General features: G+C 38.3%; 1 protein-coding gene across 3 annotated transcripts in view; it reads left to right on the plus strand.

The window, feature by feature from the left end:
• Positions 1-23,654, plus strand: part of GUCY1B1 (guanylate cyclase 1 soluble subunit beta 1) — a 52,973-nt gene extending 29,319 nt beyond the window's left edge. For all 3 annotated transcript variants that reach the window (XM_078069344.1, XM_078069346.1, XM_078069345.1), the window contains 10 exons: positions 439-636; positions 3,749-3,979; positions 11,619-11,735; positions 12,709-12,842; positions 15,375-15,572; positions 18,420-18,657; positions 19,698-19,838; positions 20,391-20,545; positions 21,117-21,243; positions 22,450-23,654. In XM_078069344.1, the coding sequence (XP_077925470.1) occupies positions 439-636; positions 3,749-3,979; positions 11,619-11,735; positions 12,709-12,842; positions 15,375-15,572; positions 18,420-18,657; positions 19,698-19,838; positions 20,391-20,545; positions 21,117-21,243; positions 22,450-22,473 (1,563 nt within the window). In that variant the 3' untranslated portion in view covers positions 22,474-23,654. The remainder of the gene's footprint in view (positions 1-438; positions 637-3,748; positions 3,980-11,618; positions 11,736-12,708; positions 12,843-15,374; positions 15,573-18,419; positions 18,658-19,697; positions 19,839-20,390; positions 20,546-21,116; positions 21,244-22,449) is intronic.
• Positions 23,655-24,554: the final 900 nt, after the last annotated feature.

Genomic DNA, 24,554 nt, shown 5'->3' on the forward strand with positions numbered 1-24,554 from the left:
CATTCATACTTTTTAGGATTGTAGTGTAAACAGAGGGTAATATGTGGTCACTTTGGGCATCCATATTGTTTGTTATAACATGCATATACAACTTCCCCAAACTCCTATAAATATGCATATCTTTGCTTTAGCCCATAACTATATTTTTCTTGCTTCTTATTACATACCACTTGTTTATTTATCCTTCTTTTAAGTGTATTAACTGTTAATAGCCTCAGATATTTGTCTTAATCATACTACTTTAGCTTTAAGTTCTCTATGGCTCATCCCTTACAATTGTCCAGGTACACAGGGGAAAGTTGTGTGCCGTGTGAACCTTCACTCAATCATTCTGCCAACTAACCTCAGATTTGGGCCCTGTTTCCTTATCTTGTTTTCTCAATGTCAGCTGCCATTGTGGAGGCATCATCTATTCTTCCCATTTCCTCTTTATTGCAGAACCTTGATGCTCTGCATGACCACCTCGCTACTATCTACCCGGGTATGCGTGCTCCTTCCTTTAGATGCACCGATGCAGAAAAGGGCAAAGGACTCATTCTGCACTACTACTCAGAGAGAGAAGGACTTCAGGATATTGTCATCGGAATCATCAAAACAGTAGCTCAACAGATACATGGCACTGAAATAGACATGAAGGTAATGGTCAGTGATGGAGACTCTTCTGAACACATGTGACATATAGAATATTAAGCATGATACTCCGTGAATTTACCTTTAGTTATCACTGCCAGTGGACCTCATCAGATATATATTTGAGCTATAACAGTGCTGCACCAGCAATACTCTACATCTGGCCTTGGAAATCATTCTACAGGATATTTTTTTCCTTGTGGCAGCAGATATCTCTTTCCAATTATACATTGCTTAAGGCAACATGAAACCTAGTTTGCATCTCCTGTGAGCACACACCAGTTGGGCAGCAGAAGGATATGTGACTGGCTAAGCTGTAGCCTTCAACATACAAAAAACCCATAATGTGGATAGTCAAATTCTAAGAGAATATAAAATCAGATATTGTTCTGCCCCTGGAATATAGTTGGAATCTCTCATTTTGTGATGTAAAAATTTTGCTCTTTTTTTTAAAAAGATCTAATTCTAAATCTAGTATAATTTTTTTTAAAGATCTAATTCTAATTCTAATTCTTTTATTAGATTACGAGGTGAAAGAAGCCAGGTCTTACACTTTAAAAGTTGTGTTGCTATTGATAATACACGGTCTTAGCTCTGTGCTATAAAGAGAACTGTTGTTTGACTCTTTGTGACCCACACGGTCTCTCCTAGTCAACTGCTTTTTGTGCGCTCAGCACGTTCAGGCTTGAGAGCCATTTTTCAGTTGCCTTAAGTTTGAGAAAATTAGGGAAAGGGATATCCCATTTCAGCTTTTTTTCCTTTATGGATATTTCCTAGATGTCAGAGTTATGTTCTAGCGCATATGTGAAGCCCAAGCTTTAAGTACAGTATTATGCCAAATAAAAATCGTAGCATTTAAATTGATGATATTGGAAAAGTATCCCATCTAGTTCATCTAGTAGTGTTATGTTAGGCTTTGTGGTTTTCTTTCCTTCAGGAGTTAGTGTCGATGCTTCATGGGGCACTTGTTGGTGATTCCCAGATGCAGCCTTAATTTTTCTACAACTAGAGAGTGGGACTCTATGTAACTTGACCTTATCAAATCCAGACATATTTAAAAGTTAAATTAAAACCTTGGGCAATGAATAAAAATTTATCCATGATTAGGAATCTCATTGGAAGTTAGTCAAAATATTAGATGCCTTTCATTCCTCATCTTTGATCCTGGCACCAAACTAACACTACATCTATACTAAGTGAGCCTTCATCAGGGGCTTTATGCACTGTGTCTATCTACTCTTGGTTTTGTTTTTTATTTAGGCAAGTTGAGCAAGAGACAAGCACAGAAACTTCAGGAAAGAAACACAAATTAGGGCACACTTGGATCCTGCAGTTGCTATGGTTATTAGTGTATTTGTCATGGAAGGTTGACAGCCATTAGCACACTCTATATAAAATTCAAGTTTTTACTTAATTATGTGGTTTACTTTATACAATATTTAGGTTGTCTTGTGGCCTTTATTGATTCAAGTACTCCGTCACAGAATTCTGAAATATTTTCATTTTTAATTAGGTTTTGTATATTTAATTTTTGTCAAAGGCACTGTTTTAATTTCCTGAAGTATTATGTTGAATCTCTAACCTTAACAGGTCCGGAGCTACCAGACAGTTTAACTATTTAAGGAATATTTTACCATGTCAAGAAGTAATATACTGAGGAGAGGTTAAAAATATGATCAGAGAGCAGTTCATTTTGACAATTTAATCAAAGCAAAAGAGCAGAATTGAGGAATTAATTAGTAAATTTAGGTTGCATATAATTCAGTTCCTGTAGCTAAAATGGAATCAGAGCAGAACATTTTAAAGATTGGCTCTTATTTTGTTTATGAAACTTTAGAAAAATCAACTTTAGTGGGACAGAATGCTTAAATCATACGTAAGAATACTAATATTTAGCCAGTGTAGTAGATTAGTATGACACTGATAGTAGTAATATCCTAATTCCGTCAGGAAACTGTATTTGAAAGAATATATACAATAGCGGCCATATTAACTGTGATTCATTCTGCAGTTTCAGAGTGTGGTGCAGTGAACTGAACAAAAAAAGCGAAAAAGAGCAACATCTGCTTTCATTTAGCTATAACTGAAGAACTCTTGCCCCAACTACTTCCCATTTGGATCTGGCCGCAGTTGAGATACAGTATTTCCCTTTTTAAGGGGATGCGTTGTTTGTAGTTTCTTAAACTCAAAAGAAAAAACAACTTCTCTATACCTTAATAATGTATTTGCCTATGAATAATATTTTAGAAATGTAGTTATGTCTTTAAATTATAGAGCTTTACTCACTATTATGATTACTTCCTCAGAATGAGTTCCTAGATTTGTAATTAAATCAGAGAATATAGAACTTTTTGGGGATTACTTGTATATTATCAATCTACCCTTCAGAATGTATAATCAAGATCCCCTTCCACTGGTGGTATTTGAGATGACTCTTTTTCTGTGTCTTACCCAATTTGGTATTTTGCATAATTGCCAACTGATGGATAAAAATGACACTGCATGTATTTTTTTAAAGATTTTATTTATTTATTTATTTAGTGGGAGCAGGGGGAGGGGTGGAGGGAGAGGGAGAACCTCAAGCAGACTCCTCCCTGAGTTCGGAGCCCAACATGGAGCTCGATTTCACGACCCGGTGATCATGACCTGAGCTGAAATCAAGAGTCAGATGCTTAACCAATGGAGCCACCCAGGCACCGTGACATTGCATGTATTTTAAATATATATCTCTATTAAATTTCATTTCTCTCTGTGAATATCATTTTTTATCATATTAAATAGAGCCACTTTGTATGCTTTGTAGATTGTTCACTGAACAAGTGTACTGGCTGAGTGGGAGCCTACAGGACAACGGGGTGCTTTTCTCCTAATTCTACCCAAGAGGCCGTCTGGGCTACTAAAGGACCCATACCAGATTCGCAATTTTATTGTAAATAATTATTCAGTTTTCACATTGCACAAGACAATGTCTAGAAATAGTTTCCTATTTAAGACATGCATAGTATTTGCATAATTAACCCTCTAAATGCAATTCTCATAACCAGTTTCTTAGGTATTTAGGTATTTTAACCAAACTGAAATGCAGACAATCAACACCATCTTCCCCTTTGAACTCCAGGTTATTCAGCAAAGAAATGAAGAATGTGATCATACTCAATTTTTAATTGAAGAAAAAGAGTCAAAAGAAGAAGACTTTTATGAAGATCTTGATAGATTTGAAGAAAATGGTACCCAGGAATCACGTATCAGCCCCTATACCTTCTGCAAAGCTTTTCCTTTTCACATAATATTTGACCGGGACCTAGTGGTTACTCAGTGTGGCAATGCCATATACAGAGTGCTTCCCCAGGTAAAATGACCTCACACTTCCTTGAGGCCTGAGACAAAAGGCCATGAAGACATCATTGTTACATATGGCCATTTATTCATTTAACACATTGTATATCACGTGATGTGCAACACATCATATATCATAAATTTTTCAAATGTGAGCTAAGTATATTTGAGCATACTGCAACTTTCCCTAGGAAGGCCACTTATTTATTTATTTTTCTGTTTTAGTCACTTACAGGGACAGTGGGACAATTATATGGGAATGCTTTTTATTTTTTTCAAAGGAGAAAATGGGTGATTTTCTGGTAACAAGCGTCTTTCACTTATTTATTCATTCATTGAGTAAATATGTGCTGACTTCAAATATCTTTCAAAGTCAATCATTGACATTTTCAGGGAAATGAAGGGAATTTTACAAACACTTAAGAAGAAAATGATAGATTCTCATGGGGTTGAGCAGACAAAGCATCAAAGGACAACAGTTGGGGTGATGATGAGAGTCTGCCTTTGACTTGTATTATTCAGACCCATTTGAAAATCCTTTCTACTTTTTTCTCTCACCTAACTTTTTTTTTTAAATTTTATTATGTTATGTTAGTCACCATACAATACATCATTAGTTTTTGATGTGGTGATCCACGATCCATTGTTTTCATATAACACCCAGTACTCCATGCAGTACGTGCCCTCCTTAATACCCATCACCGGGCTAACCAATCCCCCCTTCCCCCTCCCCTCTAAAACCCTGTTTGTTTCTCAGAGCCCATAGTCTCTCATGGTTCATCTCTTCCTCCAAATCCCCCCCCCCATCATTTTTCCCTTCCTTCTCCTAGTGTCCTCCATGCCATTCCTTATGTTCCACAAATAAGTGAAACCGTATGATAATTGACTTTCTCTGCTTGACTTATTTCACTTAGCATAATCTCCTCCAGTCCCATCCATGTTGATGTAAAAGTTGGGTATTCATCCTTTCTGATGGCTAATATTCCATTGTATATATGGACCACATCTTCTTTATCCATTCATCTGTTGAAGGGCATCTCGGCTCTTTCCAGTTTGGCTATTGCGGACATGGCTGCTATGAACATTGGGGTGCATATGGCCCTTCTTTTCACCACATCTGTGTCTTTGGGGTAAATACCCAGAAGTGCAATTGCTGGGTCATAGGGTAGCTCTATTTTTAAATTTTTGAGGCACCTCCACACTGTTTTCCAAAGTGGCTGTACCAACTTGCATTCCCACCAACAGTGTAAGAGGGTTCCCCTTTCTCCACAACCTCTCCAACATTTGTTGTTTCTTTCCGTGTCCATTTTTGCCATTCTGACTGGTGTAAGGTGGTATCTCAGTGTGGTTTTGATTTGGATTTCCCTGATGGCTAATGATGATGAACATTTTTTCATGTGTCTGTTAGCCATTTGTATGTCTTCTTCAGAGAAGTGTGTTTTCATATCATCTGCCCACTTTTTGACGTGATTATTTGTTTTTTGGGTGTTGAGTTTGAGAAGTTCTTTCTAGATCTTGGATACCAGCCCTTTATCTGTAGTGTCATTTGCAAATATCTTCTCCCATTCTGTGGGTTGCCTCTTCGTTTTGTTGACTGTTTCCTTTGCTGTGCAGAAGCTTTTTATCTTCATGAAGTCCCAAAAGTTCATTTTTGCTTTTGTTTCACTAGCTTTTGGAGATGTATCTTGAAAGAAGTTGCTGTGGCCGATGTCAAAGAGGTTACTGCCTATGTTCTCCTCTAGGATTTTGATGGATTCCTGTCTCACATTGAGGTCTTTCATCCACTTTGAGTTTATCTTTGTGAATGGTGTTAGAGAATGGTCGAGTTTCATTCTTCTGCATGTGGCTGTCCAATTTTCCCAGCACCATTTATTGAAGAGACTGTCTTTTTTCCATTGCATGTTTTTTCCTGCTTTGTCAAAGGTTATTTGACCATAGAGTTGAGGGTCCATATCTGGGTTCTCTATTCTGTTCCATTGGTCTGTATGTCTGTTTTTGTGCCAGTATCATGCTGTCTTGGTGATCACAGCTTTGTCATATAGCTTGAAATCGGGCAGCGTGATGCCCCCAGCTTTGTTTTTCTTTTTCAACATTTCCTTGGCGATTCGGGGTCTTTTCTGATTCCATACAAATTTTAGGATTGTTTGTTCCAGCACTTTGAAAAATGTCATTGGAATTTTGATCGGGATGGCATTGAAGGTATAGATTGCTCTGGGTAGCATAGACATTTTAACAATGTTTATTCTTCCGATCCATGAGCATGGAATATTTTTCCATCTTTTTGTGTCTTCTTCAATTTCTTTCATGAGTGTTTTGTAGTTCCTAGAGTATAGATCCTTTACCTCTTTGGTTAGGTTTATTCCGAGGTATCTTATGGTTTTTGGTGCTATTGTAAATGGAGTCGTTTCTCTAATTTCTCTTTCTACAGTTGCATTGTTAGTGTATAAGAAAGCAACTGATTTCTGTGCATTGATTTTGTATCCTGCCACATTACTGAATTGCTGGATGAGTTCTAGTAATTTGGGGGTGGAGTCTTTTGGGTTTTCCACATAAAGTATCATGTCGTCTGCGAAAAGAGAGAGTTTGACTTCTTCTTTGCCAATTTGAATACCTTTTATTTCTTTTTGTTGTCTGATTGCTGTTGCTAGGACTTCTAGTATTATGTTGAACATTAGTGGCGAGAGTGGGCATCCTTGACGTGTTCCTGATCTTAAGGGAAAGGCTCTCAGCTTTTCCCCATTGAGGATGATATTCGCTGTGGGTTTTTCAAAGATGGATTTTATGAACTTGAGGAATGTTCCCTCTATCCCTATACTCTGAAGAGTTTTAATCAGGAAAGGATGTTGTATTTTGTCAAATGCTTTTTCTGCATCAATTGAGAGGACCATATGGTTCTTCTCCCTCCTCTTATTAATGTGTTCTATCACATTGATTGATTTGCAAATGTTGAACCACCCTTGCATACCAGGGATAAATCCCACTTGGTCATGGTGGATGATCCTTTTATTTTTATTTATTTATTTATTTATTTATTTTAAAGATTTTATTTATTTATTTTGACAGAGAGAGAGACAGCGAGAGAGGGAACACAAGCAGGGGGAGTGGGAGATGGAGAAGCAGGCTTCCCGCAGAGCAGGGAGCCCGATGTGGGGCTCAATCCCCAGACCCTGGGATCATGACCTGAGCCGAAGGCAGACGCCCAACAACTGAGCCACCCAGGCACCCCTGGATGATCCTTTTAATGTATTGTTGGATCCTATTAGCTAGGATTTTGTTGAGGATTTTGGAATCCATATTCATCAGGGATATCGGTCTGAAATTCTCCTTTTTGATGGGGTCTTTGCCTGGTTTGGGGATTAAGGTAATGCTGGCCTCATAGAATGAGTTTGGAAGTTTTCCTTCTGTTTCTATTTTTTGAAACAGCTTCAGTAGAATAGGTATTATTTCTTCTTTGAATGTTTGGTAGAATTCCCCAGGGAATCCAACAGGCCCTGGACTCTTGTTTTTTGGGAGGTTTTTGATCACTGCTTCAGTCTCATTACTGGTTATTGGCCTATTCAGGTTGTCAATTTCTTCCTGGTTCAGTCTTGGCAGCTTATAGGTTTCCAGGAAGGCCTCCATTTCATCCAGATTGCTCAGTTTATTGGCATATAGTTGTTGATAATAATTTCTAATAATTGTTTCTATTTCCTTGGTGTTAGTCATGATCTCTCCCCTTTCATTCATAATTTTATTAATTTGGGTCCTTTCTCTTTTCTTTTGGATAAGTCTGGCCAGTGGTTTATCGATCTTACTAATTCTTTCAAAGAACCAACTTCTAGTTTCGTTGATCTGATCTACTGTGTTTCTGGTTTCTAATGCATTGATCTCTGCTTTAATTTTAATTATTTCTCTTCTAATGCGTGGCTTAGGCATCATTTGTTGCTTTTTCTCTAGTTCTTTAAGGTGTAGAGGTAGTTGGTGAATTCGGGATTTTTCTATTTTTTTGAGTGAGGCTTGGATGGCTATGTATTTCCCCCTTAGGACCGCCTTTGCAGTATCCCATAGGTTTTGGACCGATGTGTTTTCATTCTCATTGATTTCCATGAATTGTTTAAGTTCTTCTTTGATTTCCTGGTTGACCCAAACATTCTTGAGCAGAGTGGTCTTTAGCTTCCAAGTGTTTGAATTTCTGCCAAATTTTTTCTTGTGATTGAGTTCCAGTTTTAAAACATTGTGGTCTGAGAATATACAGGGAATAATCTCAATCTTTTGGTATCGGTTGAGACCTGATTTGTGACCCAGTATGTGGTCTATTCTGGAGAAAGTTCCATGTGCACTCGAGAAGAATGAGTATTCTGTTGTTTTAGGGTGGAATGTTCTGTAAATATCTATGAGGTCCATCTGGTCCAATGTATCATTCAAAGCTCTTGTTTCCTTGTTGATTTTCTGCTTCGATGATCTGTCCATTGCTGAGAGTGGAGTATTGAGGTCTCCTACAATTAACGTATTGTTATCAATATGACTCTTTATTTTGGTTAACAGTTGGCTTATGTATATGGCTGCTCCCATGTTGGGGGCATAGATATTTACAATTGTTAGATCTTCTTGTTGGATAGACCCTTTAAGAATGATATAGTGTCCTTCTGTGTCTCTTATTACAGACTTTAGTTTAAAATCTAATTTGTCTGATATAAGAATTGCTACCCCAGCTTTCTTTTGAGGTCTGCTGGCATGGAAGATGAGTCTCTTGTAGGCAGCATATGGATGGGTCCTGCCTTTTTTATCCAATCTGCAACCCTGTGCTGTTTTATGGGAGCATTTAGGCCATTCACGTTGAGAGTGATTATTGAAAGATATGAATTAATTGTCATCATGTTTCCTGTGAAGACATTGTTTTTATAGATTGTCCCTGTAAATTTCTGTTGTATATCACTCTTGGGGTCTTTCTCCTTTTATAGAACCCCCCTTAATATTTCTCGCAGGGCCGGCTTAGTGGTCACATATTCTTTCAGCTTCTGCCGGTCGTGGAAGCTCTGCATCTCTCCATCCATTCTAAATGAAAGCCTTGCTGGATAAAGTATTCTTGGCTGCATGTTCTTCTCATTTAGTACCCTGAATATGTCTTGCCAGGCCTTTCTGGCTTGCCAGGTCTCTGTGGATAGGTCTGACGTTATTCTGATGTTCCTCCCTCTGTACGTAAGGAATCTCTTCCCCTTAACTGCCCTTAAGATGGTTTCCTTGGTTCTAAGATTTGCAAGTTTTACTATTACATGCCGGGGCGTTGGCCTGTTTTCCTTGATCTTGGGAGGGGTCCTCTCTGCCTCTAGGACTCGAATGTTTGTTTCATTCCCCAGATTAGGGAAGTTCTCAGCTACGATTTGCTCAAATACATCTTCTAGTCCTCTTTCTGTCTCCACTCCCTCCGGGATTCCAACTATTCTGACATTGGAACACTTCATGGTGTCACTTATTTCTCTGATTCTATTTTCATGGATTCTGAGTTGTTTTTCCCTGGCCTCCTTTTTTCCCTTTTTATCTATTATATTGTCTTCCAGGTCGCTTATTCGTTCTTCTGCCTCAGTTACCCTAGCTGTTAGATTATCTAGATTGCATTGGATCTCATTGATAGCATTTTTTTTTTTTTTAAAGATTTTATTTATTTATTTGAGAGAGAGAATGAGAGACAGAGAGCATGAGAGGGAGGAGGGTCAGAGGGAGAAGCAGACTCCCTGCCGAGCAGGGAGCCCGATGCGGGACTCGATCCCGGGACTCCAGGATCATGACCTGAGCCGAAGGCAGTCGCTTAACCAACTGAGCCACCCAGGCGCCCTCATTGATAGCATTTTTAAGTTCTGCCAATTCAGCTTTCATTTCTGCCCTTAGAGACTCTATGTTGCCATTAATTGATTTCTCCATTCTAGCCATTGTCTTCACAATTGCTAGCCTGAATTCCATCTCCGACATCTTGGTTATATCTGCATCCATTTGTAAATCTGCAGCATAAGTCATAATCTCTGAGTCTTTTCTGTTTTGGGGGCTCCTCCTCCTAGTCATTCTGTTGATGGGTGTTTGAGGGAATGTATAGCGTCCAAATTATTGACCAGAACCCAAGCAAGATGCACCTGTTTTCTTGGGACCTTAGGGTTGCTGGCCTGTTGTTTTCCCAGCCTGTCTTCTGCCGGAGGGGCCTGCTGCGCTTTTACTCAGGCAACCCTGTTTGGGTGGAGTTGCCCTGCCCCCCTGTGGCGGGGGATGGGCTCAGCGGGAATCAGTTTTGGAGCTTTTGTTCTCTGGCGGCTTTCCCTGGCGGCTTTCCGTGTCTCTTCCGCGAGTCAGAGCAGAAGAGACCGTTCCCAACCCTCTGCCTCAGAGCAGAGAGATCGCAGTCTGTTCTTCAGTGAGCTCTCCAGGCCACACCGTCTCCGTTTCTGTCTGTGCTGGTATAAACTGCAGCGGCCTGGGTTGTGCTCCCCTCCGCAGCGCTCCCAGTCCTGCCTCCAGGTCGGAGCACGTCTCTGCCCTTTGTGCTTCTAAAACCGCCAGCCGCTCCCAGTTTGCCCGCGCGACCCCACAGCTCTGGGTTTCCACCCCGGGGGCTGCAGTTCACAGGCCCGCCGCTCTGGGTTTCTGCCCTGGGGGCTGCCCTAGAGTCCTTTCCCTGCCACTACCGGTCTGCGAGTCTGTGCCCGTCCCCAGTGAGCGAGGCTGTCGCTCACCGGAGGTGTAGGATCCCCACGGCCAGGCACCCTCCCGCTGCCATTTATCCTCCGATATCTGCCCGCGGAATCAGGGCTCCCCGCCTCCTACCTCGAAACCAACCGCCTGCAATATTCTGCTTGTAGAGATCCAGATCTTCTTACATCTCAGGCTGGTTTCATGGGTGCTCAGAGTGGTCTGGTAGATATCCAGCTCAATTCCGGGGAACAGTTGAAATAGGGTCCCCTACTCCTCCGCCATCTTTTTTCCAAACTCACCTAACTAACTTTTGAAGTTGTATCCAACATGTTAGAGATACTTCCCACTTTTAATTAAAGAGACTTATTAATTGAGGATTAGCCCTTATGGGATCTGTTGTAGACCTATACATCCAGAAGCCGGGTAGTGTACAGTGTGGGTTCCTATGCTGGCCCTGCCTCTCTCTCATTGTATGAATGTGAGCACATTACCTGGCCTCTCTCTGCCTATTTTCCCTTCATTACAATGTGAGGAGACAGAGCGCATAAAGAACATTTGGTCCAGTGTCTAAGCAATTATTAACTGTTACCTGTTATTATTATTAGCCATCTCTTAATAAACTATGAGTGTTTGCTGGTGGTTTTGCTATTTAAAGTTCATCTTAAGCCACAGGCATTTGAGACCTCATGCCACGTTTTTAAAAGACACGTTTCTTTTCTTTCTTCTTTGAAAATGCTTCCCTTACTTATATTAGCTTATATTTGAATATGAATGCTCTGAAGCCATATTAGGTTTCGTGTTCATGCAACGATATGATGCCCATTTGATTGCTGAGTGACATAGGTCAAGGGAGGAGTCCATAGTTGAGGCAATTCCCCTACCAAATGATTATGGTTTTCTATTTTTAAGTCTTTTTGAGCTCGCTTAATCTAATCTCAAATCAAAAGAATTATTTCAGCTAATCACATGTTCTTTTCTTTCCATCTACATTGTAGCTCCAGCCTGGGAACTGCAGCCTGTTGTCTGTCTTCTCTCTCGTTCGTCCTCATATTGACATTAGTTTCCATGGGATCCTTTCACACATCAATACGGTTTTCGTATTGAGAAGCAAGGTAATCAAGATGTTATTTCTTTCAATGTGATTGAGTAAGGGATGTTACAAATTAGAAGTGGTCCTGAGGGAAAGTTAGCTACTCTACCATTCTATGATATGGAGAAGGTATAGACAGATCCCAACCAAAACCTCAGAGGGAGTCCTATTTCAAAGGCAATGTTACTGATTTTCGGTTTGCCTGAGGGCCAGTGGAACCCTTATCAACTGATCAGAATTAACAAAAATAAGTTTTGAGACTGTCTCATCGGGACAGGTCAGTTTCACATAATAAAACAAACATCTTTTACTCCCTAAAGCTACCATGTGCTATTTTAGAAATCAAAACTGACAAAGAAAATGTTTTTAAACTTCAACCAAAGCCCTGATTTAATTCTTCCTTAAATTGTCTATTATTCTTCCTGCCATTTTTGTGGGAAAATAAAAGTGAAAACATATTCATTCAGTTGATTATTTAGGCAGCACCCAGATCTCATAGTTTCCATTCTTCAGATTGGTATAGCAAAAGTGTCGTAGACTACACATCTTGACCTTCCTGCAGCCCTCGCAAAGGCCTTATCCACATGTACTTTATGTACTTGGAACTACTCCCAGCTGTTCTGTGAATCCACGCGTGGGGAATGGAGATGCTTGGTTTATTCTTTGCTAGAACTTAGTATTATGTGTTGTAGCCATACTAGAAAATCAGAAATCCGATTCATGGAAGCTTTAAACAAATATGCCAACAGAAGTACAGCTATTGTCTTTCTGGGTTTCAAGGAGCTAGTCAATTCGTTTTCCTGCAGTGTTTGCCAGGTAGCCAACTTTGCTTACTACCTAGTACCATTTTGGTGAAATGCCCTTCCTCATCTACTTGGTGCATTTATTCTCCCTTATGGTTTGGTGGGAAATGAAGCATGCGTGTCCTGCTTTTTTGCTGAATGGTTAGGTAGGGAGAAAGGTACTAGTTAATGGTTATGTCTTGCCTTTTCAAGGAAGGATTGTTGGATGTAGAGAAATTAGAATGTGAGGATGAACTGACTGGGACTGAGATCAGCTGCTTACGTCTCAAGGGTCAAATGATCTACTTACCTGAAGCAGATAGCATACTTTTTCTGTGTTCACCAAGGTAATCATTTTTTAGATTAATTATAATGGATATAAGTACCCATCTTTAGCTAACAGAGAAATTCAATAACATTTTATTTAATCATGTCTACATGTTCTAAGTATAATTAGATTTTACAACCTTGTTTATATACCTCTCTATAACAGAGATAATTTCATTTCACATTTGTAATAAGCTCAAAAGAAATCATGTATTCTTTTTTATTTGTCCTGTCTTAATCAGTCTGCTGAGGGTTTATGCCATTAGATCATGGAAAAATCTAATCTGCAGGTAGCTAATTCTATAGCTTTATACCTTCCAAAGAGGTGTCATATAGAAAAGCAATTCTGTAGAGCATCTAATATGATGGCATGAATACATGGATATGTTTGGCACTGAGAAATTACTTTTTAAAATTATTTCTGGATTTGAACTATTTTATATCAAAAATATATAGCAACTTTAATCAGGATTCACTATTTAAAATATAGTATTACATTGAAATTTATGTAAATTATGTTATTCATAATAAACATCAGAGGGAAGTAAAACTGTAGGCTGCTGTTTTTCCAATTTGACAAACCATTTTACTAAAAGATGCATGGGAACTCACAATAAGAAAAATATATCTACATTTACTTAGAAAAATAGAAAAAGGTAACTGGCACTTGTTAGGTGATATTTTGTGTATTTATAACTTTGTATAACTGAAAGCTATACACATTATTTAGTAACACATTCAATCAAGCATGTTTTGGTGAGCTATTGGCTAAAAATTTAAAGTTCACCATGATCACTTTTCATTTAAAGATACTGCCTTAAAATCTCTGAAAAACATAAGGAACTTTGTACAACTTCCTTTAATACACTATTAAATACTACATAAGACTAATGACTCTTTTTCCTGAGAATATGTATCATAAAAATAAAAGAGACAAAATTAGAGAACATAAATTCTTTATATTTTTTAATTAGTCACCTACATTGATCTACTATATCTTCATCTGCTGTAAGTGTTTGTTTCTTCTGCCTCTTTTCCAGTTGAGCTTTAGTAGAACGACAGCTTTTCAGTAGGGACAATTTCTGTTCATGGAGATAAAGTTCTCTTTGGAAACAGAAGCAGACAATTTGGAGTCTTTTTGTTAATTGCCATATGCAGAAATTCACATAGTGACATATTCACAGTTTGTTATATTGTACCTGTCCATGTGTATAGAAAGATTTGTACTTAAATTAAATGAGATCACCTAAAAGCAGTTTTACTTGTAAAGTAAATAATTTCAAGACGATTAGTTTAACTTTAGGAAAAAAATGTTAATAGTCCATTAAAATAATTTTTAAAAGAGTGAGACATAATTTGATTGTTTTCTAACTCAATATGAGCATTTTCAGCCATTTTCATTTTAAGATTATAATCTTTTTTTCTCTACTCTTGGGTAGGTCTTTTATATCATTTAGCAGATGATCTGACCTCTTTTCAGATGGGTGTTTTCTGAAAGTGAGCTTTAACATACATAGCATTTTAACAAAATCTAAAGAGACCATGTGTTTCATTAGTTAACTCTTTGATCATTTTATTTTTCTATATTGACATGCTAATTTTTGTTTTGATTTGTGGACATTTCTGTTGAGAACGTATAACAAGAGACGTTTTATCAATCCAAAATTCTTCAGTACAGTCAAAACTTGTTATGTCATTTTAAAGAAATTCTTATTGGGAATGCCCAGAAGTAATTACTTTGTATTTAAAAAATTCAAACCAATAACATAACCTTAGGACATTTTAACCAAAAAATAAAGTTTTAAAAAGCAGTCACTTACCAGATCATCGCTGAATCAATAAATATTAGTATGCTATTCTAAAAATAACTTAGGTAAAAATAACTTAGGTTACAGAGATGCATAAAATCTAGCAAGATTAAATAATGTTTCAAAAATGAGAAAAATTTTCCAAGAAAAGAAGAGTAGTAGAAGAAATTAGAACCAGAAGGAAGAGTAGCATATAAAATACATGTCAAAAAGTCATAAATACATAAAATACATCAGGTCATAAATCTGATTATAAACTTTTAATCATTGCATCTAAAAAGGAAAAGTAACCAGTTACAAGAGTCAAAGAATCCTTAAGGCCAAAATGAACTGGTTTCTCAAAAGAAGCACTATCATCCCTGTTACAGAGGGTAAAAAGAAATTTTTTTTCATCTCTTTATAACGAGAGGAAAATGTGATAGCAGTGAATAACAGCCTTGTGATAAATACCTGATCAGGAGGCATGGGACGGGTTTCTACCTTATCTTTCAATTTAGGCTGATGGCATCTAAAAGTGTGATTTGGCAAAATATATGTCTTTGATAGATTTTTAAATATGTAAGAGAATGAAGTCATAGTCTTCATGTGACTCCAAATTTTCTTGTCTTTAACCTGATCTATTGAATGGGTAGGAGGAATTGAATAGAAGGAGATGACAGAGTTATACTCCTTGACAGTCATTAGGCTCAGGATTGTCATGCAGACAAGTTGGCACTGATTTTGCCTCATTTCCCTGTATAACAGTGTGATGAATCTGGACGATCTGACACGGAGAGGTCTGTATCTGAGTGACATCCCTCTGCACGATGCCACACGTGATCTCGTTCTTTTGGGAGAGCAATTCAGAGAGGAATACAAACTGACCCAAGAACTGGAAATCCTCACGGACAGGCTGCAGCTCACGTTAAGAGCCTTGGAAGATGAAAAGAAAAAGACAGACACGTAAGAATGTAACCTCATGGTGGAGGAAGGGCATCGTATGATGTGACTCAGCTACAGTTAAGTCTGATCAGCACACCAAAGGGGCACGGAGCCCACTGAGGCTCTGGAGTAGTAAATAAAACCTTCCATGTCACTTAAAAAGAAATTATGCGTACAGAAATAAATCAGTCTTAATGGTAGTGGAAATATGTCTTCTATTTTTATAAACCATGTTGAAAGAACAGATGCCAAAATAGCTCTCTCGGAAAATCAGTACAATAATTCAAATGCGTATTTAATGTTGAACTCTCTATTCATTCCTTCCTTCATGTGAGAGCTGTGTCCTGAGCATCCTCTGTGTGCCAGGGGCTGCCTGGCTTCTGAGGGTTACGTTGAACACTGTACTTAGAACTGGCCATTGTCTTTTAAAAGATTTCTCGGAGTCTAGGTTATTTTAGGGCTTGGCAGATATGAATTTGACAGATTGTGATGTCATTTGTAATCACAACGATTACATCTGTAATGACATATGTTAACAAAAATAACAAAATCTGGGGCACCTGGATGGCTCAGTCAGTTCAGGGTCGGACTCTTGGTTTCGGCTCAGTCGTGATCTCAGGGTTGTGAGATCGAGCCCCACTTTGGGCTCCGTGCTCAACGGAGAGTCTGCTTGAAAGCCTCTCTCTCTTTCCTTTTGCCCCCTTCACCCCTATGTGTTTTCTCTCTCTCTCAAATAAATAAATAAATCTTTAAAAAAAGTAACCAAATCTAAAACTACTACTATTTTTCTATGAATGGTGGATTAAATTGTGAAAAATTGGACAAGTAGCATTAAAGATAATACTTCCTTAAGTTTCAATAACTCCAAAAAATGTACATGATATAATTGAAACTTAAGGAATAAAATTATGTCTTTTGTGCATGCTTCTGAACAAAATAAAGTTAATAGTTAGAATTTTAATAAATTAAAATACTATGTTAGTATCTTTATACGAACTTTTAGAGTCAAAATGGATATATAAAAACCCACAAATTTGGTGGGATGATCTGATCATTTCATACCAATACTTTTCCCTGTCATGGGAGAAAAGAAAACCTAAAAAAAAAAAAAAAAAAAAGATAATACTTAATTTTCAAGTAATTCATTTGAATATGCAGTGTGCATACTACTTGGCCTTGTTTGCATACCCTAGTTAAAGGCACTAAATCACTGGATGTTCATAAGTGATTTTACCCAGGGTTTTGTGTGTTCATTCTTAACGCTTTATAATTGGCAACTGTCTTGTTGGAAAATTGAACTGATCTGTCTTACTTCCCATAAGAACTATTTCATTCTTCTTGAACACCCAGGTATTGATAACAGCATCACTTTCTATACTTTTCTTTCCATTGATACATGTGTAGCTGCCCTTGGATGAATGCTGTGTCAACACATAAACACATCAATGAGCTATGTATTAATAACATGGATTAATAACTGGGGCACCTGGATGGCTCAGTCAGTTCAGGGTCGGACTCTTGGTTTCGGCTCAGTCGTGATCTCAGCGTTGTGAAATCGAGCCCCACTTTGGGCTCCGTGCTCAACGGAGAGTCTGCTTGAAAGCCTCTCTCTCTTTCCTTTTGCTTTATCCTTAGCTTCTTAATTCACTTGTCTGGACTAAGATATGCTTAGTTTCTTGGAGACCTCTTCACTTTCCTTGTGGCCCTAAGTGGACTACTTAATCTATCCAGGTATTTTGCAAATTTCAGAAAGTATATAGGGCAGGCAGCTCAAATTCCTCCCCCTCTTTGAAAAGCAATTCAAACTGTAGGTTTGATTAGTGAGTGGTACAACTTCATCCCTGAAAATAACATATTTTATGAAGCCTGTAAGATTAAACTTAGCACGGAATGCCCTCTGGCTACAGGGAAGAAAAAAGCAGAGAGGCATCATTTGTTCTGCTGGGTCCTCATGCCAAAAGACATCGGTCGCCCTCGTTCCTGCTTCTCTCCTGTCAACCCTCGGCTCTCATCCCCTTCCTATTGTGCTTACCACACTTGTCCCTCAGTGTAATCCCTGAAGCCATCAGAGTAATCTCCGTATTACCTATAGAAATACAATATTTTCTTGCCTAGTCCAATCTTCATCTGTTTTATCAGTTTCTTCCATGGAGGAGTGAGGCATGCATGAAACTGAAGAGAAATCTCCTTTTTTTTTTTTTTTAAGATTTTTATTTATTTATTTGACAGAGAGAGAGAGAGTGAATGAGAGAGAGAGCATGAGCAGGGGTGAGGAGCAGAGGGAGAGGGAAAAGCAAGCTCCCTGCTGAGCAGGGAGCCCGATTAGGGGCTGGATCTGAGGACCCCGGGATCATGACCTGAGCTGAAGGCAGACGCTTAACCGACTGAGCCACCCAGGCACCCAGAAATCTACTTCTTTTAATACTATTTACACAAATTCAGGTAGATTTCTTAATCCTAAGAGATAAACGTGGTCCTGGTATTATGCTGTGCAGACAGCATTTTAAGTGCTCGTGATGACAGCTTTCATACTGTGAACCATAATGGCAGGTCGGAATTCAGTCCCACAGATGAAAACTTTGCCGTCCTATGGCCAGTCTTCCGCTTTGCCTATTTATTTGTTTGGCTTATTTTCATTTGGCGTGAACTGGTTTGTATGTGGAGATGTTGTATGTGATTAAAACAAATAAATTTCAGTATCTTCGATACCTCCCTTACATATACAGCCAGTAATGGGTGTCCTATTACCACTTGAGGATTTTACAGTACACATGACATCAAAGCTTTAGGAGGTGGACAGTAGAAGCACTAAAGCTCTTCCCAGCATCTCTTACTGTGGCTTTTTCCCCACTCCGCTGAACTGAACAGGTTGTTGTATTCTGTCCTCCCTCCGTCTGTCGCCAATGAGCTGAGACACAAGCGTCCGGTGCCTGCCAAAAGATACGACAATGTGACCATCCTCTTTAGTGGCATTGTGGGCTTCAATGCTTTCTGTAGCAAGCATGCATCTGGAGAAGGGGCCATGAAGATTGTAAACCTCCTCAATGACCTCTACACCAGATTTGACACATTGACTGACTCCCGGAAAAATCCATTTGTTTATAAGGCAAGTCCAGATCGTATCCTAATGCGGGGCTCCTCCGACTCTGAATTCTGGGACCCTAACGCTCAGGGGCACTGCTGGCACCGTCTCTGAGGCTAGCCCTGTAGCCATGCTGCAGCCAGCCTCCGTGTATTCCCGGTTTACCATTTTCTCAAATAATTCCCTCTTGGTACAAAACTTTCTCTTCCTGGTAACCGAAAGGAATAGCACTGATGATCCCCTGGTGAAAATGAAATGTTCAGCAGCTCATTTGCACTTACGTTAATGAATCTGCGCAGGTTGTTTATCACACGTAATATAAACGTAACATTCGTTGTAGTGCTCTGCAGGAGACATTTGTACTGAAATATATAAATGCTTTGCCTAGGAAAGAAGTCGGAGAGCAGGAGAAGGGTACTGGGGACTCTGATCTGCTTTTAGATAACACTGACTTGAAGATAAACATTTATAAGGCATTTTCTGCCCTTTGTTTCAATTAAAAACAACAATAATATTGGAAAACTGAAGTCAGGGGATTATTGCTTCATAAAAGCAAGAATGTTAACTAAACCATCTCCAGGCATCTGGAGTAATAGGAGTGCCACAAAAACTGTCTATTTTAGAGTGGTTTTCTGAGGTACACTGGAACACTTTGTGAGCACATCAAAATATAAATGGTTAATGAACGTGATAAATCACTGGGCTCTGGGCAGTGGCTCTTGTGCTGTAACTCATCATTATTTTAGGGAGTTATTGGTAATTAAATGTCCTATTGAATTGTAAGGTATCTGGGGCGAGAAACCAGGAATTATTAGGGAGAGAATAATGCTGTGTCTCTACCTGCCTGTAATCAAAGACCTCAAGTTCCAGTGTGTAAATTTGAAATAATTACAAGGTTTCATCTTATTGGAGTTGAATGCACTAGAATTTTAAAAGAATTCAGAGAAGGAAAGTTTAAAGCTATTGGTAGCCTTGGAAAAACATTGTTTATATATAAAGGTAGCAAATGAAACGGTAATGTGTATTCTAACCAATGAACATGTAAATTATATGTGCTGTGTTAGGTGGAGACAGTTGGTGATAAGTATATGACAGTGAGTGGTTTACCAGAGCCATGCATCCACCATGCACGATCCATTTGCCACCTGGCCTTGGACATGATGGAAATTGCTGGTCAGGTTCAAGTGGATGGCGAATCTGTTCAGGTTAGTAAATAAAATAGATATTATAATAGTAGTAGTAGACCTTTGTGGACATCTGACTCACATTTTTTACCAGGCAATTATTAATTATGTATAAGGAAAGACTCCCTGAGAACAAAGACTATATATAATCTTTTTCAAACACATTGTATTCCATTTTTTCATAGAGATGGGAAATCTGTCCACCTATTTGAAATTACCTAGTCTATTCCATGTGCTGAAATCATGAGGATGAGATAAAACTTCCTGTCCTTTCTGGTTTATTTTTTAAAATCTCTTTTCCTGTGTCTCATATAAGTTACCAGATTCATATCTTTGAAATCTTCAGACTTTAGAAAAAGAATGTTTCTCTTGGAAGACAGATTTTGTGAGGGTTTTTTATTTTTATAAATACACTTGGAGTTCTTCTATTTTATAAATATGCTGTAATACACTTGGAGTTCTAGAGAATTCTTACTATTTTTATATGATGACTCTACAGTCTGTAATATAAAGTAATCAAAAATTAGTGTTTTGGTGATTGAACTTATTGAAACAAAGTTTTGATTTCTGCAGATCACAATAGGGATACACACTGGAGAGGTAGTTACTGGTGTCATAGGGCAGAGGATGCCTCGATATTGCCTTTTTGGAAATACCGTTAACCTCACAAGCAGAACAGAAACCACCGGAGAAAAAGGAAAAATAAATGTGTCTGAATATACATACAGGTAAGAAAACGTGTCTTAGTATTTACTGATTTGCAAGAAAAATGTCTCTTTACGTGTGGCTTAACTCTCAGTGATTTTGTTATTTTTAAACAGTCATCATGGGGCGCCTGGGTGGCTCAGTTGGTTAAGGGTCTGCCTTCTGCTCAGGTCATAATCTCAGGGTCCTGAGATCGAGCCTGGAGTGAGGCTCCCAACTCAGCGGGGAGCCTGCTTCTCTTTCTCCCTCTGCCTGCCACTCCTCCTGCTTGTTTTCTCTCTCTCTGTCAAATAAATAAATAAATAAATAAATAAATAAATAAGATCTTTAAAAAAATAAGCAGTCATCACTTAATGCTCTTCGGATTGTTTATTTCTTATTTGAGAAGACTGGATCATTACTCCCACTTTTAATGATTTCACACCACTTTAGGAATTCCCTATATGATCATTGTTACTAAAACCTTGTGTTACTTTTAAATAAAACTTTAGTGTGTGTCATTATTGTCTCTATTTCTAATTTAGGTTCATGTCACTTTCTCCATGCAACCATACTGCATATGTCTCTCCCTATTCCCTGTCCCCTGTCCTTTAGATGTCTTATGACACCAGAAAACTCAGATCCACAGTTCCATTTGGAGCACCGAGGCCCTGTGTCCATGAAGGGCAAAAAAGAGCCAATGCAAGTTTGGTTTCTTTCCAGAAAAAATACAGGAACAGAGGTATGACTAAACAGCATGCAATTCCTTTTTTTAAAAGACAGAATATAAATATAGACAGCTAAAAATAAATAAATAAATAAAATATAGAGAGAGCTAAATTATAATCACTGAGAATATGTTTTATTTGAAAAGAACTCTTGTTTACAGAAATGAACTCTCAAATAAAGTAGCGGAAATACTGAAACATTAATGAGCCAGTTAGAACAATAAAAACTTCTTAGGGGATACTTTATGGTTGCCGGCTTTTGTCCTCTAATGAAATTAAAACCAAAAGCACCAGATGGGGAAGACCTGTTTTGTTTGTTTGTTTTGTTTTTGTTCTTCCGCCATAATCTGGCTCAAACACGGCTGAGGTGAGAGGGCTCTGAGAGACTCCCCGGCCTCTTTCCTTAGCTCCCTAAGCCATTCTGAGGTCACCACTGGGCAGAGTCAGGACCACAATTTATGGGAGTTTTCTTCATCATGAAGCTTTGGATCCTTCCGAGGGTCAAGCCATCTCTCTGTGGAATGTTTGGTGATCTTTAGACATCCTAGTCCCTTGGGCATTTTTCCTAGAAAGAAAAGCAATTTATAATCTTCCCGAACCTGAATGATTGTGTAAGGGAGCCTCAGCTTCATGCTAGTGCTATGGTCTTACTCTAGCTGGAAGCCATGTGCTAGAACAGTCCTCAGACACTGGCCCTCCAACCCGGAATCCCGACTCCCACCGGGCTTGCACACACCAAGGTCATGCCCCCTCTGTTCCCAAACGCAGTGCGCTGCATCAGGAGCGAGTTTGATACTTTGTTCCCCTGTTGATGTATTGGTTCTTCAGAGGGGTGTGAGACTCGCTGATTATTTCTTTTTTCCGTATGCATACATTCCCTAAAAATGCTGGTAGAGCCTAAGTCCTAAAAGGAATGGAATGCCAAATTTTAAAATATTTATCTTTATCTTCTTTCTGCTCTTTTTACTTTAAATAGTTTACTTATGGTGTTGGCATGCTTACGGATGTTCTTCTGATAAATTAAACTCTACCTCAAGTGTTGCTCATTTTAGGTGGGTGGCCCTGTTTCACCCAGAATTAGGGTAGGAGGACAGAAGAACAGATGTGAATGCAGATCACACTTTTGTCTGAAGGAAAAAAAAAGAAAGAAAATATTTTGGGGGATACTACTAGCTTTATTATCACTGAAAATGAATCCCTGTTTATTCCACTTTTTAAAGGAAACAACCCAGGATGATGACTGAATGTTAGACTGTGGGATGAAGAAGATGGCAGAATGGGCTCTTGTTGTCCACTGTCACACGGCAAGCCTGGGAGCCATTATTCCCTGTGGATACAGATTTCGCTTTGTCTTTTGCAGTTATCCCAAGCCTTTCTCCTCGGTATAGCTTTCATGATTCATTACTCAACCTTAGCTCTGCTTTTGATTATTTTCAAGGTTTAGTATATTACCTGAAGTTTGGCTTTAGATGTGAATGATGTGAGCTTCCTGTGTCTTAAGATCTACCACAAGCATTGCCGAGCATGGTAACTTGCAAGTGGTAGGCACCCAATAAATATTTGTTGAATTTAATTAAGTGACACTGAACAGTATTTGGTCATGTGTATATATCATATCATGGCTTACCAAATCTGCTTAGTGTTCCATGTATATGTCTATGTATATTTTCATGACTATAATAACATAGAACAAAGTTTATATCATGTTGGTGTACATCATTATAGAAATCATTTTATAAAGGAGTGAATTCTAAGTTTTAGGAAAAAAAATGCCATTTATTTTCAGATTCCCAAAATAAGAATTAATATACCATGCTAAGAAAATAGTGACTATTTTGAATTGTGCTCATTTTCCTTCAAAAATAGAGGATGCACATTTCTGTTACCAAAGTATTTGGTTGCTCACTCAAATCATGTGGCATTATAATTCCTCTAAAATTCTATCATTTGTACTATAGCCCTTGTATTAAATCTCATTAACCACATGCAGCTGTTATAAAAAGCTGTTCTGTTTCACACTGAGCTATTACATTAGCCTAGGATAAATGTGAGGCGCTCTAACCACATCCAAGAATAAAATTGGAGACACTGCTGGGATACTCCTGAAAGAGCCATTTCTGGCCTTTTATTTCCGGAAATGAGCTTCTTTTTCTTAGCTTGGAAGAATGTGATTATATCCAGGCCATCATGTTCAGAAAAGTTACTTTAAATTTGACATAGAAAGCATTCCTATTGGCATAATTGGCCTATTGTTCTTAAATATCTCTGATAATTTATTAATACCTACCTTTATAAAATATAGTGCAACTATTGTGTAAAAATGTTTGTCTTTAAATTTAGCATTTCATATCAGCACATCTAAATATGTATAAATGTCCCATGTTCATGTGTAAGAGAATCTCCAATAAATTATTTTTTCCACTTGTCTCTAGAGTGTTTGTATTTCAACAAAAATGATATTAATGTTATTATGGGCCATATTATTACTCCCATTTTTATAAGTATATTTTATAATTTTCCTGATTCTGCACTTTAATTTTGATTCACTGTTCTTACACAGTTGAATGGCTCCTCTTAGATAGCCTTATCCTCAAACGCTGTTTTTCTTTAGTACCAACAAAGTGGCAGAAGCAGGATTAGACCTGGAGGGCAGATCCACAGATCTCTAGGAAATGACAACAGCTCTTGAGGATCTCAGTCTTTTAGGAGTGAAAGACACATATACAAATAATTAAAATGCGTGACACTGGTAGTGATAAAACATAGTTAACATACTGAATGAACACTTAGCGAATGAGAAAGGAGAGGATGAAGGTAGGATGGGAACAGGAGAAGGCAGGGAGATTGGGGAGGGTTTTAGGAGGGTCTCATTTAAAGGTGAATTAATGCCAGCACTGGGTGTTATATGCAAACAATGAATCATGGAACACTGCATCAAAAACTAATGATGTAATGTATGGTGATTAACATAACATAATAAGATTAAAAAAAAAAAAAGAAGCAAGGCTCTAGGCCAAGTCCAGTGGCCTACGTTCAGTGTCTCCTGTTTCTCCCCTGCCTCATCCTCATGGGCAACACAGATCCTGTGCATTGAGTTTGCTTTGCATAAAGTTCTCTTCCTAATTTCTAAATTCCTTGAAGTCTCTCTGCTGCACTGACCCTGATGACTGCTTCGTATTTATTTTTTAAAAAAACTGTTTCTGGTCAATTACTTCACAAACATTTTTTGGTAAGAATTTTAAACATAAAGAAAAGGTCAAAGGACTTGTATAGGGTACAACCATTCACCTGCCACCTGGATTCTAGAGTTATTAAAAATTTACTA

The sequence above is a fragment of the Halichoerus grypus genome, chromosome 3, assembly GCF_964656455.1.
Source record: "Halichoerus grypus chromosome 3, mHalGry1.hap1.1, whole genome shotgun sequence".
Lineage (NCBI taxonomy): Eukaryota > Metazoa > Chordata > Mammalia > Carnivora > Phocidae > Halichoerus > Halichoerus grypus.